The sequence below is a fragment of the Rhodamnia argentea genome, chromosome 10 (genome assembly GCF_020921035.1).
Source record: "Rhodamnia argentea isolate NSW1041297 chromosome 10, ASM2092103v1, whole genome shotgun sequence".
Lineage (NCBI taxonomy): Eukaryota > Viridiplantae > Streptophyta > Magnoliopsida > Myrtales > Myrtaceae > Rhodamnia > Rhodamnia argentea.
In genome coordinates, this window is record NC_063159.1 from 7,129,661 (window position 1) to 7,143,121 (window position 13,461).

At 39.9% G+C, this 13,461-nt stretch overlaps 2 protein-coding genes and 2 pseudogenes across 2 annotated transcripts in view; 1 reads left to right on the plus strand and 3 right to left on the minus strand.

Moving 5' to 3' along the window:
* Positions 1-8,481, minus strand: LOC115732826 (annotated as a pseudogene).
* Positions 1-13,461, plus strand: part of LOC115750563 (protein FAR-RED ELONGATED HYPOCOTYL 3) — an 874,908-nt gene that overhangs the window by 366,087 nt on the left and 495,360 nt on the right. The gene's annotated exons all lie outside the window — the stretch shown is intronic.
* The window catches only part of LOC125316740, a 21,904-nt pseudogene continuing 13,036 nt past the window's right edge, over positions 4,594-13,461 (minus strand).
* Positions 11,668-12,390, minus strand: LOC125312641 (pentatricopeptide repeat-containing protein At1g62680, mitochondrial). Its single transcript, XM_048271364.1, has one exon. The coding sequence runs from the start codon at positions 12,388-12,390 to the stop codon at positions 11,668-11,670; it is 723 nt and encodes a 240-aa protein (XP_048127321.1).

A 13,461-nucleotide genomic window follows, 5' to 3' on the forward strand; every position in this document is an offset into this window, starting at 1 on the left:
AGCAGAAAACTAGGATCTCTCTCTCAAAGCACATACCCAACAGGCTAATAAGGATTCATGACTTAACTTACTTTATTACCTGGTAAAGTTATCGCCATTAACATCAATTTAATTCAAGATCAGCCTTGGACCGCTTGATCATTTGTATGAATTTCACTTGTTGAAGAACATTAGGCACCAGAAGCACTAATCGGCAAGTACACGTATGACGTACCACTTAAACACAGAGACTTCTTACAGAACCTAGGTATACTAGAAATAAATCCACCCTCCACCCCTCCAAAAGCCTTACAGGGAAGCAAGAGATCAAAATTCCCAGACTTGAGACAACTTCATTAACGGTACATGGGACTCAATGAGATGATGTGTGGAAGAAAACTTGCCGTCCATCTGCTTTACTCACCATCACATTTCAGATGAAAATGTGGACATATTGCAGAGACAATGGAGAGCTCAACTAGAAAAGGAAGAAGTTCCATTTGTCATGAGATATTTAACCGACAACTCCATCATTGCTACATCAGCAGAAAAACCCCTTTCAACCATTTCATTGACAATTTGAGCTGCTCTAGCATTTTCGTTGTTTTTTAATAGCCCTTGGATTATTGTGTTATAATTGATCCCGTCTGAAAAGCATCCATTTCCTTCCATCTCCTTTAGGAGCTGATATGCTTCCTCCGTGCATCCGGATTTGCACAACCCATGCATGAGAATGTTAATTGTCCACACGTTAGGTTGCAAGCCTCGACCATTCAAACAATTGAATAACCCCTTAGCATTGTCGAGCTTTCCAGCATTACACATGCCGTTTATCATGGCCTTGTCAATCTGCTGCATTTTACACAAGCCATCCAGGAAAGAATTCAAGGTATAATGATCTAGAGATAGATTGCGAGATTGCATCTCGTTAATTAGCTCCTCCACGGCTTTAAGGTTCCCAACCTGGCAAAATCCATTTACAAGAGTGTTGTATGTGATGACATCAGGTGAGCAGCCTCTTTTAACCATCAAATTAAGCACTTCCATAGCATCCTTCATTCTATTTTGCAAATAATAACTATTCTTCAATGTACTATAAATGAAAATATTAGGCATTTCACCTAATTGAATCATCTGGTCCACTATGGCCTCCGCCTCCACAAGCATTCTCTGTTTGCAATGTGCATCCACCAGAAAATTGAAGGTTTGAACAGCCGGCATTACTATGCTTTGCACCATATGATTCAGCAGTCTTCGACCCTCTTTCAATTGGCCAGAATTGCACACTCCTTGAACGACAGAGATATAAGTAACAACATTCGGTTCAATTCCTTCCTTCATCATCTTCTCCAACAAGACTGAAGCATCGTTCCATTTGCCTAGGTTGCATAAGCAATGAACCATCAAGTTATAAGTGATTATGTTGGGTTGGGTCCCTCTGCTTGTCATCTGTTTCAACAATACGAGAGCTTCTTCTATCTGGCCTACTTTGCACAGACCGTGGATCAAGGAGGTATAAGTGACAACATCTGGTAGGATGCTTTGTCTACTCATACTTTCATGTAGTCCCAAGGCCTCTGTTACCAATCCCTTCTAGCAAAGACTATCCATTATTATGCCGTATGTGAACGAATGGATGCTGAAGCTTCTCTCTTCCCAGTCCCTTAGCAATTCAATGGCCAATCTGGTGTTACCCGCCCTACATAACCCCTTGGCGATTATCACATATGTGGTCTCATTAGGTTCCGGGCCGTTTAGAACCATATCATCGAGAAGCCTCGGTGCTTCATCAGTTTTGCCCTGAATAAAGAGACCATCAATTGGGGTGCTCGATATAACCACATCGATGTGCAACCCAAGCTTCAAGATTGTGCCCAGGATAGAGAAACCCAAATCAACCTGCCGTAACCGGCAACAGCAATTCAGGGAAATCGTCAGCAAAGCAACATTATCCTCGATCCCTGACGATCGCAGCTGGTTAATCAACCCGATCGCAGTGGAGTAATGCTTCATCCTCACTACAGCACCCAACAGTAGATTGAAATCCCAGGAGGAAGGCAAATGGTTTGCGCTGATCATTTTACCGGAGCAGCACAGGGCATCACCGACACTCGTAAGCACACCACCAGCTCTGCAATTTTTCCTCACGTAGCTCAAGAGATGGTTCGGGTCGTCCAAATTAGCGTTAGGGATCGAACAGAACCTCCGAGGAAGGCGAGCCGAGAAAGGGAGAGAGAGAATGGGAAGGGATGACGACTGGCTGGAGATGGCAGCTGGAGCAGGAAGAAAGAAGACGGAAGCAGAGCAGAGACTCGTTCGCTTCATCAGCCGACGACGAACCGGAAAAGTGCAGAGCTTTGGCATCTCTCTCTCTCTCTCTCTCTCTCTCTCTACACTAAGGAGATCTCGTGTTTTGATATTAAATAAATTTATTTCCGAATATTCATCAAATATTGTATATTAAATTTTTTTTTTTTACCAATATCACGAAAAACCCCAAATTTTTTTTTGTGGTTGAATATATTAATTTTGAGATGGCCGAATATATGACTTAAATATATATATATTTAATTGTGCGTATTGAAATGACATGAATATATGATAAATTTACATTTTGATTCCTAACTTTTTGATAATGCTTAAAATTGATCCGTGCGTATCGAACCGACGTGTCGGGATGCTGGATTCGCGCGTCATTTCTAAAGGCCGGCCACATGTGATCTTATATCGGAAATTGTCCAAAACTATTAGACACCACACGAAAACTCCCGAATAGTATCGGCGCTTAATGCCCAACCTCTGCTAAATCTCAAAAGAATGGTGATCTATCTGATCCCAACATAGAGAACATTGTCGAATGGTAACAACACACGGATGAGCATTGCGCTAGTGTGTTGAAGAATAGATGCTTTAGTCATGCATCCTAATTTCTATGATGTGTAGTTGTTTTTCTGCTTGACATGATGTCATGTTTATCGTGGGAAATGATACTGACACGTGTTTCCTATACTTCTTATAAGCTTCTCAAACTGATTTTTTTTTTTTTTTTACCACGAGAAAACCTAAATGACTAAAAGCTAATGACTAGTATAAAAACATAAAACTTGCATCGTGTGTCTAATCCACGCAGACGTCACAGGGTTTGTTCCTACAATACTAAATCGAGTCTTCAAGAAACAGCAATTGGAGAGGCTAGGACGTACAAGATAGTGCAAGATCAAAAGCCTAAATCAATATAAGGAAAAGCTGCCCAAAGGCTGAGGAAATGGTTACGACCTTGCTAAAAGCCGGTTGTGAACATACCATACATGTCGAACTCGAACCACGACTCCGTGTCGAAATTCGGGAAGAAACAACCATGACTTTGTCCCCAGTATTTAACATGAGGATTGGTACTCGAAAATCGTTAAGGAGGTCGAGAACAAATTCACGCCATGCAAGATAGATGCCATGCGATGATAAAGTCAATTTCAAGGGACCCAAATACGAAAACCAGAAATGCAAAATGGAATTATCGGCACAAGATTGAACCAAACCAGCATCTAATAACACGGTAGGGGCTTTCGATCCGTCTGTTTTCAGTAATTTTTTAGAAAATTCATAAAAAAAAATCTATAAAAAGTAAAAGAATTGCAAAATCAACTTTGAAAACCTTAGCCAAAGCCACGGGGACTAATTTTGAACAAAAAAATAAATTTTCATACTTTTCCTATTTTTTAATATTTTCCGAATATAGAAAAATATGTAGAAAATCGGGAAAATCCCGTCATTCTGCACTGTTGACACCTGATTTTTTATCAATCAGTTTTTACTAAATTTTACGAAAATTCATAAAAAAGTAAAAAAAAAATTGCAAAATCTACTTTTGGAACCTTGGCCAAGCGTAAGGAAGCATTTTGCTTCAGAAACCAACTTTCTCTGGAGATTTTACGTTTCATCGTAAAAGTGGCTTCGCTTCAGTTGCTAAACCCATGAACCTGCTTTTTTCAAATCAGGAAACAGACAAAAGCGACAGCTGAGGACTTGATCCTCTTGTGATACATGCAAAACTTCAATTTGATCCTTTTGCTTGGCAGGTCGTTTTTTCTGAGTTCCATTGATCACGTCTATCCAAGACTCTTCTCCGAAACGCTTGCACGCTACTATGATGGTGTCAGCAAACAAAGAGTAGACGGCGTGACGAGAGGCACACTGTCCGGGCAAATCCTCCTGTCCAAAGTGATCCACTTAACAACCAACAGAAAAATGTGTTCCTGAGCAAGTAATTGAAACAGATAAAAATGGCAAGGAATGTACCCCTGTTGAGAGCCAAACCTATTGATTGGGAAAGCAAATAAATTGATGCAGTGGAACGGACGATGGATATTCACACCATCTAGGACCGACTGGGATGAGGTTGAATGGTGTTCGCTCAGGACGTCTAGCATTTGGAATGTCTGTCGGCAGCGTTAATGTTCACCCATCACAGATACTTCAGAAAACCCCTCGCGGTGCAAAGGAGAATTAGATACTTCAAGCAATTTTCATACACTTGCAGCCATGCTCCGTAGTCAGCAAGACGTTACTCAAACTTCGCTGTTAATTGCATGTAAGAAGCAGAGCAAATAACCCAAATATGTAATCGACCTGTGGTGATAATCTGAGCACCCAGCTCGACCCAAATATTCTCCACTATTGATTCAAATACCATCCACTTCAAGGAATGCATCTTCTTTGAAGTATCTATGGTAAATAGGACATCGAAAGGATCGGATTGTGCTAAAAAAAAAGAGTATAACAGAAGACTCTCAGTAAATAGGACATCAAAAGGATCAGATTGTGCTAAAAAAAACAGTACAACAGAAGACTTGGATCTCTCTCTCAAAGCACATATACAAAGAGACTGTTATCACGTCTGTGAAGAGCTCTCAAGATGTTATTTACAGTGACTGTTATTTTCAAGTTCTCAAAATAATGATTTTGATTTTTTCATGACCAGAAAAGCTGAATTGGTTTGTTATTGTGATACTTAAGTGAGTCTTCAGGAGAATCTAAACACAAAATCAGTTCGTCACAGAGCAAAAAAGCTGATTAACATCTGTCTAAAATGAAATCATCATCATGCCTCCAACTTTAGCAATGCTTGAGCATTGATCATCTTCACTAAACATAGTGCAAAACCAAAAGTCTAAACCAATAGGAGGAAACACTGCATAAAGGCTAAAAGAAATGGTTATCACCTTGCAAAAGCCACTTGTGAGTTTACCATATATGTTCAAATCCTGAAAGACATAACCATGACTTTGTCCCGGTATTTGCATGAGGATCGCCACTCGAAAATCAGTTGAGAGCTAACCCCATTGATTGGTAAAGTAATTCAATTGATGCAGAGGAAAAGACAGATGGAAATTTTACATCTCTGAGCCTGACTGGGATGAAGTTGATTGGTGTTGGCTCAAGAAGTCTAGCATTGGGAATGTCTGTCAACGGCGTTCATGTTCACCCACCATCAGAAGCATTTCGGAAAATCCCTCACAATGCAAAGGGGAAGATACTTCAAGCAGTTTTCATACATTTTCAGCCATGTTTCTTCTTCGTCGTCAGTTGCATGTAAGAAGCAGAGCAAATAGCCCTAATATGTAATCGACCTGTGGTGACAATCTGAGCACCCAACTTGACCAAAATATTCTCCACTACCGATTCAAATACCATCCACTTCAATTTAGGCATCTTCTTTGAAGCATCAATGATACAGAGGACACTGAAAAGATCAGATTGTGCTAAAAAGAGAGTAGAACAGAAAACAAGTATCACTACCTCAAAGCACATATACAACAGGGTAATCAGGATGTACAACATAATTTATGTATGACGCAGTAAAGTTATTCTTATTAACATTTATTTAATTCAGTATCATCCTTAGACCGCTTCATCATTTGTATGAGTTTCAACTTTGAATACAATAGGCACCAGAAGCACTAAACGACGAGCACACTTACAAGTAAAATACAGAGATTTCATGCCGAACCTAGGTATAATAAGACCACTTCCCCCCCTCCAAATATTTGCCTTCTTGGGCAGTTCGATTTGGTCAATTGTCTCCCAGATTGAAAAAAAATTTGTTAATTGGACATGGGACTCAAAGTGATGATGTTTAGAAGAAAACTTGCTGCAAATCTGATTTACTCTTCATCACATTTCAGCTGAAAAAATGGACACATCTCAGAGACAATGGAGAGTTCAATGTGGAAAGGAAGAAGTTCCATTTGTCACGAGATATTTAACCCACAACTTCATTGTTGCTACATCTGCAGAAAAACCCCTTTCAACCATTTCATTGACAAGTTGTGCTGCTCGAGTATTTTCGTTGTTTTCTAGCAGTCCTTTGATTATGGTGTTATAAGTGACCCCATCTGGAAAGAGTCCATTTCCTTCCATCTCCTTTAGGAGCTGATATGCTTCCTCCGTGCATTCAGATTTGCACAACCCATGCATGAGAATGTTATATGTCCACACGTTAGGTTGCAAGCCTCGAGCATTCAAACAATTGAATAGCCCCTTAGCATCGTCAAGCTTTCCATCATTACACATGCCGTTTATTAGAATATTGTAAGTCACAATGTCTGGGACGAATTTGGAATTTTCCATCTTTCGAAGCAATATCATGGCCTTGTCAATCTGCTGCATTTTACACAAGCCATCCAGCAAACCATTCAAGGTATAATGATCTAGAGATAGATCGCGAGATTGCATCTCGTTAATTAGCTCCTCCGCGGCTTCAAGGTTCCCAACCTGGCAAAATCCATTTACAAGAGTGTTGTATGTGATGACATCTGGTAAGCAGCCTCTTTCAACCATCAAATTAAGCACTTCCATAGCATCGTTCATCCTATTTTGCAAACAATAACCATTCATCAATGCATTATAAGTGAAACTATTAGGCATTTCACCTAATTGAATCATATGGTTGACTATGGCCTCTGCCTCCACGAGCATTCCCTCCTTACAATGCGCATCCACCAAAATAGTGAAGGTTTGAACATCCGGTGTTACTCTGCTTTGCACCATATAACTCAGCAGTCCTCGAGCCTCTTTGAATTGGCCGAAATTGCACACCCCTTGAATGACGGAAGTATAAGTAACGACGTTCGGTTCAATTCCTGCCTTCGTCATCTTCTCCAACAAGACTGTAGCATCTTTCCATTGGCCTAGGTTGCATAAGGAATGAACCAACGAGCTATAAGTGACTAAGTCGGGTTGGATGCCTCTGCTTGTCATCTCTTTCAACAATACGAGAGCATCTTCCATCTGGCCTATATTGAGCAGACCATGGATCAAGGAGTTATAGGTAACAACATTTGGTTCAACGCCTTTTCTACTCATACCTTCGTGCAGTCTCAACGCTTACGTGATCAATCCCTCCTTACAAAGACTATCAATTATTATGGCATATGTGAAGGCATTGATCCTGCAACTTCTATCTTCCCAGTCCCTCAGCAATTCAACCGCCAATCTGGTGTTACCCGCCTTGCATAATCCCTTCACGATTATCGCATATGTGGTCTCGTTAGGTTCGGGGCCATTTCGCCTCATGTCATTGAGGAACCTCAATGCTTGAACAGTTTTGCCCTTAATAAGGAGACCATCAATTAGGGAGCTCGATGTGACCACATCGATGTGAAATCCAAGCTTGAAGATTCTGCCCAGGATAGACAATCCCAACTCAACCTGCTTTAAACGGCAAAAGCAATTCAACGAAATATGCAGCAAAACAACATCATGCTCGATCCCCAACGAAGGCAGCTGCTCAATCAACCGTATCGCAGTGGAGTACTGCTTCATCCTCACTATAGAACCCAACAGCAGACTAAAATCCCTAGCAGAAGGCAAAGGGTTTGTCTTTATCATTTTATTGAAGCAATACGAGGCATTACTGACACTCTTAAACACACCTCCATTTCTGCAATGTTTCCTCACGTATCTCAAGAGCTGGTTCGGGTCGTCTACACGAGGGATAGGGATCGAAGAAAACCTCCGACCACCGCGAAACGAGAAACGGACACAAGAAGGATGAAGGTGATAGAGAAAGGAAAGGGATGACGACTGGCTGGAGATGGCAGCTGGAGCATGAAGAAGGAAGATGGAAGCACCATAAAGACTCGTTCGCTCCATCAGCAGATGAATCTGAAAACTGAATAGCTTCTTCTTTGGAAGATGGAAGCACTGTATACGCAAAGACGTGGACTTGATTTCAAATGATATCACAACATCAATTCTCATTAATTTTTATAGGCGATCATTTTGAAGAAATTTCGTTTTTCGTTCGAAGAAGTGACTATTCACACGCACAGTATTACTTCTCTGGCAAGTAGTTGAGATTTGCTGGATCATTGGATGGCTTGATAAACAATGTGATAACTTGATAATGAGCATCAAACAATATATACTTCAATGAATTTATGTGTATAGGCATTTGACACACAATTCACCTCAACTCACTCTGTGTCCTAATTCAAGACAGAAATTTGATCTGACAACCTAAACAGAGAACAAAAATTTGCGCACCACAGGTCAGATTCACAAGTTAGATTTTGGAGACTCTAGGCGCATTTCAAATCCTAATTTCTCAAACATACCTGACTCAGCTATTCCTATTTCAACTGCAAAAACTTGAGCCATTCCGCTCCATAAACAATGATCCTTCCAAAAAACGTGACTGTCCAATGAGCTAAGCTGAACAGAGAGAGAGAGAGAGAGAGAGACGGAACCTGAGCGGTGATGGACTATCCAATGCTTCGGAGATTACTGTTGGAGCGGCGAAAGTGGCGAAACCAGAATTGTTTTGAGCGAGAGAGAAGCAGGCGAGGACGGCGATGGCGACGAATACTCCAGTCGTGGACGGCGGCGCGTGGGCCAGTCATTGGTAAGAGTTACCCAGAGAGGCGAACAAGAACAATAGGGCAAGAGAGGCGTCGAGCGTGAGAGTGAACTGAGGCTACGAGTTTACCCAGACAAACCCAAAAAGAGCTTTCTTCTATTATTATTATTTTTTTTTTTTTTTGGTCTAAGCCAAAAAGAGTTTTTGCATTAGATATGAATTTTATTTAGGAGTACCGATTTTGAATTTTTATCTGAGAAAGAATTAATTTAGAGCAAATATTACCTTAATAGTAATAACTAGGCCGAACATGTCTTGGTTTGTCTTTGACGGTTCTGATTTTAGGTCCAGTTGCCGATCCATACGAGTCGGATAATTTTCCGCCCGATCTGATTCACCCATTAAACCGCCCCAAATGTCACCAAATGAAAGCAAAAAGCTATATCCCTTTGAATTATGCAAGATGGGACATTGTGATTCACATTGATGTGTTTGGTTCATATGGGAGGCGTCCAATCAAGAATTAATTAACGTATTTAAAAGTTTGAAGTGATTATTCAAAGGTATGCGCATGGATTAAGTAAGATTCAAAGTAGGCATGAACATTATTAAAGAGGGAAATTCTTCTTACGCTAGCAATTCATCGAGCCACTTATCCTCGTCTATTGTGTTTATCACCATTTTCTTGTCATTTATCTTTGTTAATTTCCCGACCCAAAAAAAAAATCTTTATTAATTCGTTATTTACGTTAGCTAATGGAAAGGAAGAGAAATAGATAATGGCTTGAATATATTGCTCATGAAGATCCAACTTACTGAATTAATCTCTACACACATAAAAAAAAAATGCGACATGGGCCTAATAATGTAAAATCACAACATTTTAACGTGGGAACCCTCCAACAATTTTCTTTATTATCGAGCGATAATTCATACAATAATGACAGCTACTTTTTAATTAGAGTATTTCAATTAATTCGACGTTATAAAAGAAAAAAGAATTTCATACCGCTAATAGTCTCATATATATCACCAATTAATCGTTTCGTTTTTATACAGGTAATTTCGATAAACCGCAATGTAAACACATTAAAGTCTGAGAGGATAAATGACATTTTAATGCCCTGACACACCACACAATCATATTGTACCGGTGTTAATAGTGATTACATTAAAAAAATATATATTGAATTGAAAGGTCACTATGCTTCCGGGTCATTATCCTTAATCAATTGTATTATCTCCATGAAACAATTCATTAAGTAGCAACCGGATTATTGAAATAAAACCGAAAAAAAATCATATTACGAGAAACGTGTATTTAAAGCAGAACGTGTGTCCAGCAGACAAAGAAAGTAAACATCCGAAGCATTCTTACGTTGGATAAATGCTTAACGAGGAATGAACTTGTAAACAAACCGTATTAGACAATGCACAGAGCTCAGCTGTATCCACAAGATTGCATGAGAAACGAACCGGCAGAAAAGCATGATCTCAGCCTAATCTAGCTCCTTGGACAATCATGCGTTCGACCAAGAAATGGTAGTGCAATTAGAGAATTGTTAACTCCAGATTCAAAAACACGTTCTGCAGACGACCAATTGGTATAATCTGAAATGTTCCTCATATTTCCACTGATGGTATGAAAAATGATCGATGCCTAGTCTAGCTCCTTGGACAATACCAAGAAATTGTACTGCAATCAGATTCAAAAAGCACGTTCCGCAGAAGACCAATTACTCTAAATGAGCTTGATTCCACTTTTCTAGCTCATCTCTTGAGAAGAGTGTTACTAATGGACAACCAGAAATTAAAACCAAAATTTGCTGTAGTGTGTCTGAGTCACTTTGCTATAGAGTATAAACAGAAATATTCCTCATATTCCCATGGTTCGTATGAAAAATCATCAATGCCTTCATCAAGTATACAAATTCCATATGAACCACACAACCAAGTAATCCGGATCTAAGCTTACTTTGAGAGCATAGAATAAAGCATAACATACAGTTAAAAAGATCAAATCACATCATCATGCTTGCCTTGAAAATGAAGCCTGCAGAGAAAAGAACGACCGAAAATGATCAAATCGCAGAGTGTCGGAGTCTAGCTCCTTGGACAATCATATGTTTGACCAAGAATGATAATGTAATCAGTTTCAAAAAACATGTTCTGCAGAAGACCAATTACTTTAAATGAGCTTGATTCCACTTTTCTAGCTCATCTCTTGAGAAGTGTTACTAATGGAAAACCAGAAATTAAAACCAAAATTTGCTGTAGAGTGTCTGGGTCACTTTACTACAGAGTACAAACAGAAACGTTCCTCATATTTCCATGGTTTGTATGAACAATCATCAATGACTTCATCAAGTATACAAATTCCATATGAACCATACCAAGTAACGCGAATCTAAACTTACTTTGAGAGCGTAGAATAAAACATAGCATAACATGCCGTTAAAATAATCGAATCACGTCATCATGCTTGCCTTCAAAGTAAAAAGGAGGAAGTTCCATTTGTCATGAGATAGTTAACCCAAAACTCCGTCGAAGCTATATCTGCAGAAAATCCCCTTTCAACCATTTCACTGACAACTTGCTCTGCTCTCGTATTTTTGTTATTACTAAGTAGTCCTTGGATTATTGTGTTATAATTGACACCATTTGGAAATGATCCATTTCCTTCCGTCTCCTTTAGCAGCTGATATGCTTCCTCCGTGCATCCTCCTTCGTACAACCCATGCATGAGAATATTATACATTTACACATCAAGTCGCAAGCCTCGAGCATGCAAAACATTGAACAGCCCCTTAGCATCGTCGAGCTTTCCAGTATTAACACATGCCGTTTATTAGAATAGTGTAAGTCACAAGGTTTGGGACAAATTTGGAATCTTCCATCTTTCGAAACAATATCAAGGCCATAGTCTTTCGAAACAATATCATGGCCATATCAATCTGCTGCACTTTACTTAAGCCATCCAGCAAACCATTCAAGGTATAATGATCAAGATATAGACCACGGGATTGCATCTCATTAATTAGCCCCTCCGCGGCTTCAAGGTTCCCAACCTGGCAAAATCCATTTACAATAGTGTTGTATGTGATGACATTAGGATTCGAGCCCCTTTGAAGCATTTTTCGCAAAAGCATCTTTGATTGGACAACTCTTTTTGCTTTGCAGTATCCATTAATCAACAAGGAATAACTAACAACATCAGGGGAGCAGCCTCTTGCAACCATCAAATTAAGCACTTCCATAGCATATTTCATTCTAATTTGCGAACAACAACCACCCATCAGTGTATTATAAATGAAACCATCAGACATTTCACCTAATTGAATCATCTGGTCAACTATGTCCTCTGCCTCCACAACCATTCCCTCTTTGCAATGTTCATCCACCGGAATATTGAAGGTTCGAATATCCGGCGTTACTCTGCTTTGCAACGTATGGTTCAAGAGTCTTCGAGCCTCTGTCAATTGGCTGGAATTACACACTCCATGAAGGACGGAGGTATAAGGAACGACATCCGGTTCAATTCCTTCCTTGATCATCTTCTTCAACAAGACTGTAGCATCATTCCATTTGCATAGGTTGCATAAGCAATGAACCAACGTGCCAAAAGTGAATATATTGGGTTGAATGCATCAGCTTGCCATCTCTTCCAACAATACGAGAGCATCTTCCATTTGGCCTACATTGCACAAACCATGGATCGCAAAAATATCTGGTTGGACACCTTTTCTACACAAACTTTCGTGTAAGCTCAAGGCCTCTGTGATTGATATCTCCTTGCAAAGACTATCTATTACCATGTTGTATGTGAAGGAACCCAGCCTGCAACTTCTCTCTTACCAACCCCTTAGCAATTCAATCTCCAATCTGGTGTTACCCGCTCTGCAAAACCCTTTGGCCAATATGGCATAAGTGGTCTAATTGGGTTCGAGGTCCTTTAGAACCGTATCATCGAGGAACTTCAATGCTTGATAAGTTTTGTCCTGAATAAGATACCACCAATAAGGTGTTCGATGTCACCACATTGATGTGAAACCAAGCTTCAAGATCCTACCTAGGATAGACAAACCCAAATCAACTCGGTTTAAGCGGCAAAAACAATTCAACAAAATATTCAGCCAAAAATGATTAACATCAATCCCAAAGAACACAGCTTCCCAATCAACCGGATTGCAGTCGAGTGTTGCTCCATCCTCACTACAGCACACAACAGTCGACTGCAATCCCTGGCGGAAGGCAAAGTGCTCGCACTTATCATTTTACCGAAGCAACGCAGGGCATCACCGACACTCGCAAGAACACCTCCATTTCTGCAATTGGTCCTCACATAACTGGACAGCTAGTTCAAGTCATCTAAATTAGGGTTGAGAACATATTTACACCATGCAAGATAGATGCCATGCGAGGATAAAGTCAATTTCACAGAACCCAAATTCGCAAATCAGAAACTATATCAAATCATTTACTGGTCATACCATGTAATTGTAATCAACACAAGCCAAAACAAGTACAGAGGATGAGCTAATGCATGAAAAGCAAAATGGAATTATCAGCATAAGATGGAACCAAACCAGCATCTAATAATGCAGTAGGGCATTCTTCAGAAACCA

Bases quoted from the DNA above. Each gene is read 5' to 3' on its own strand.
- LOC125312641 (XM_048271364.1), bottom strand. From the start codon at position 12,390: ATGATCAAGGAAGGAATTGAACCGGATGTCGTTCCTTATACCTCCGTC.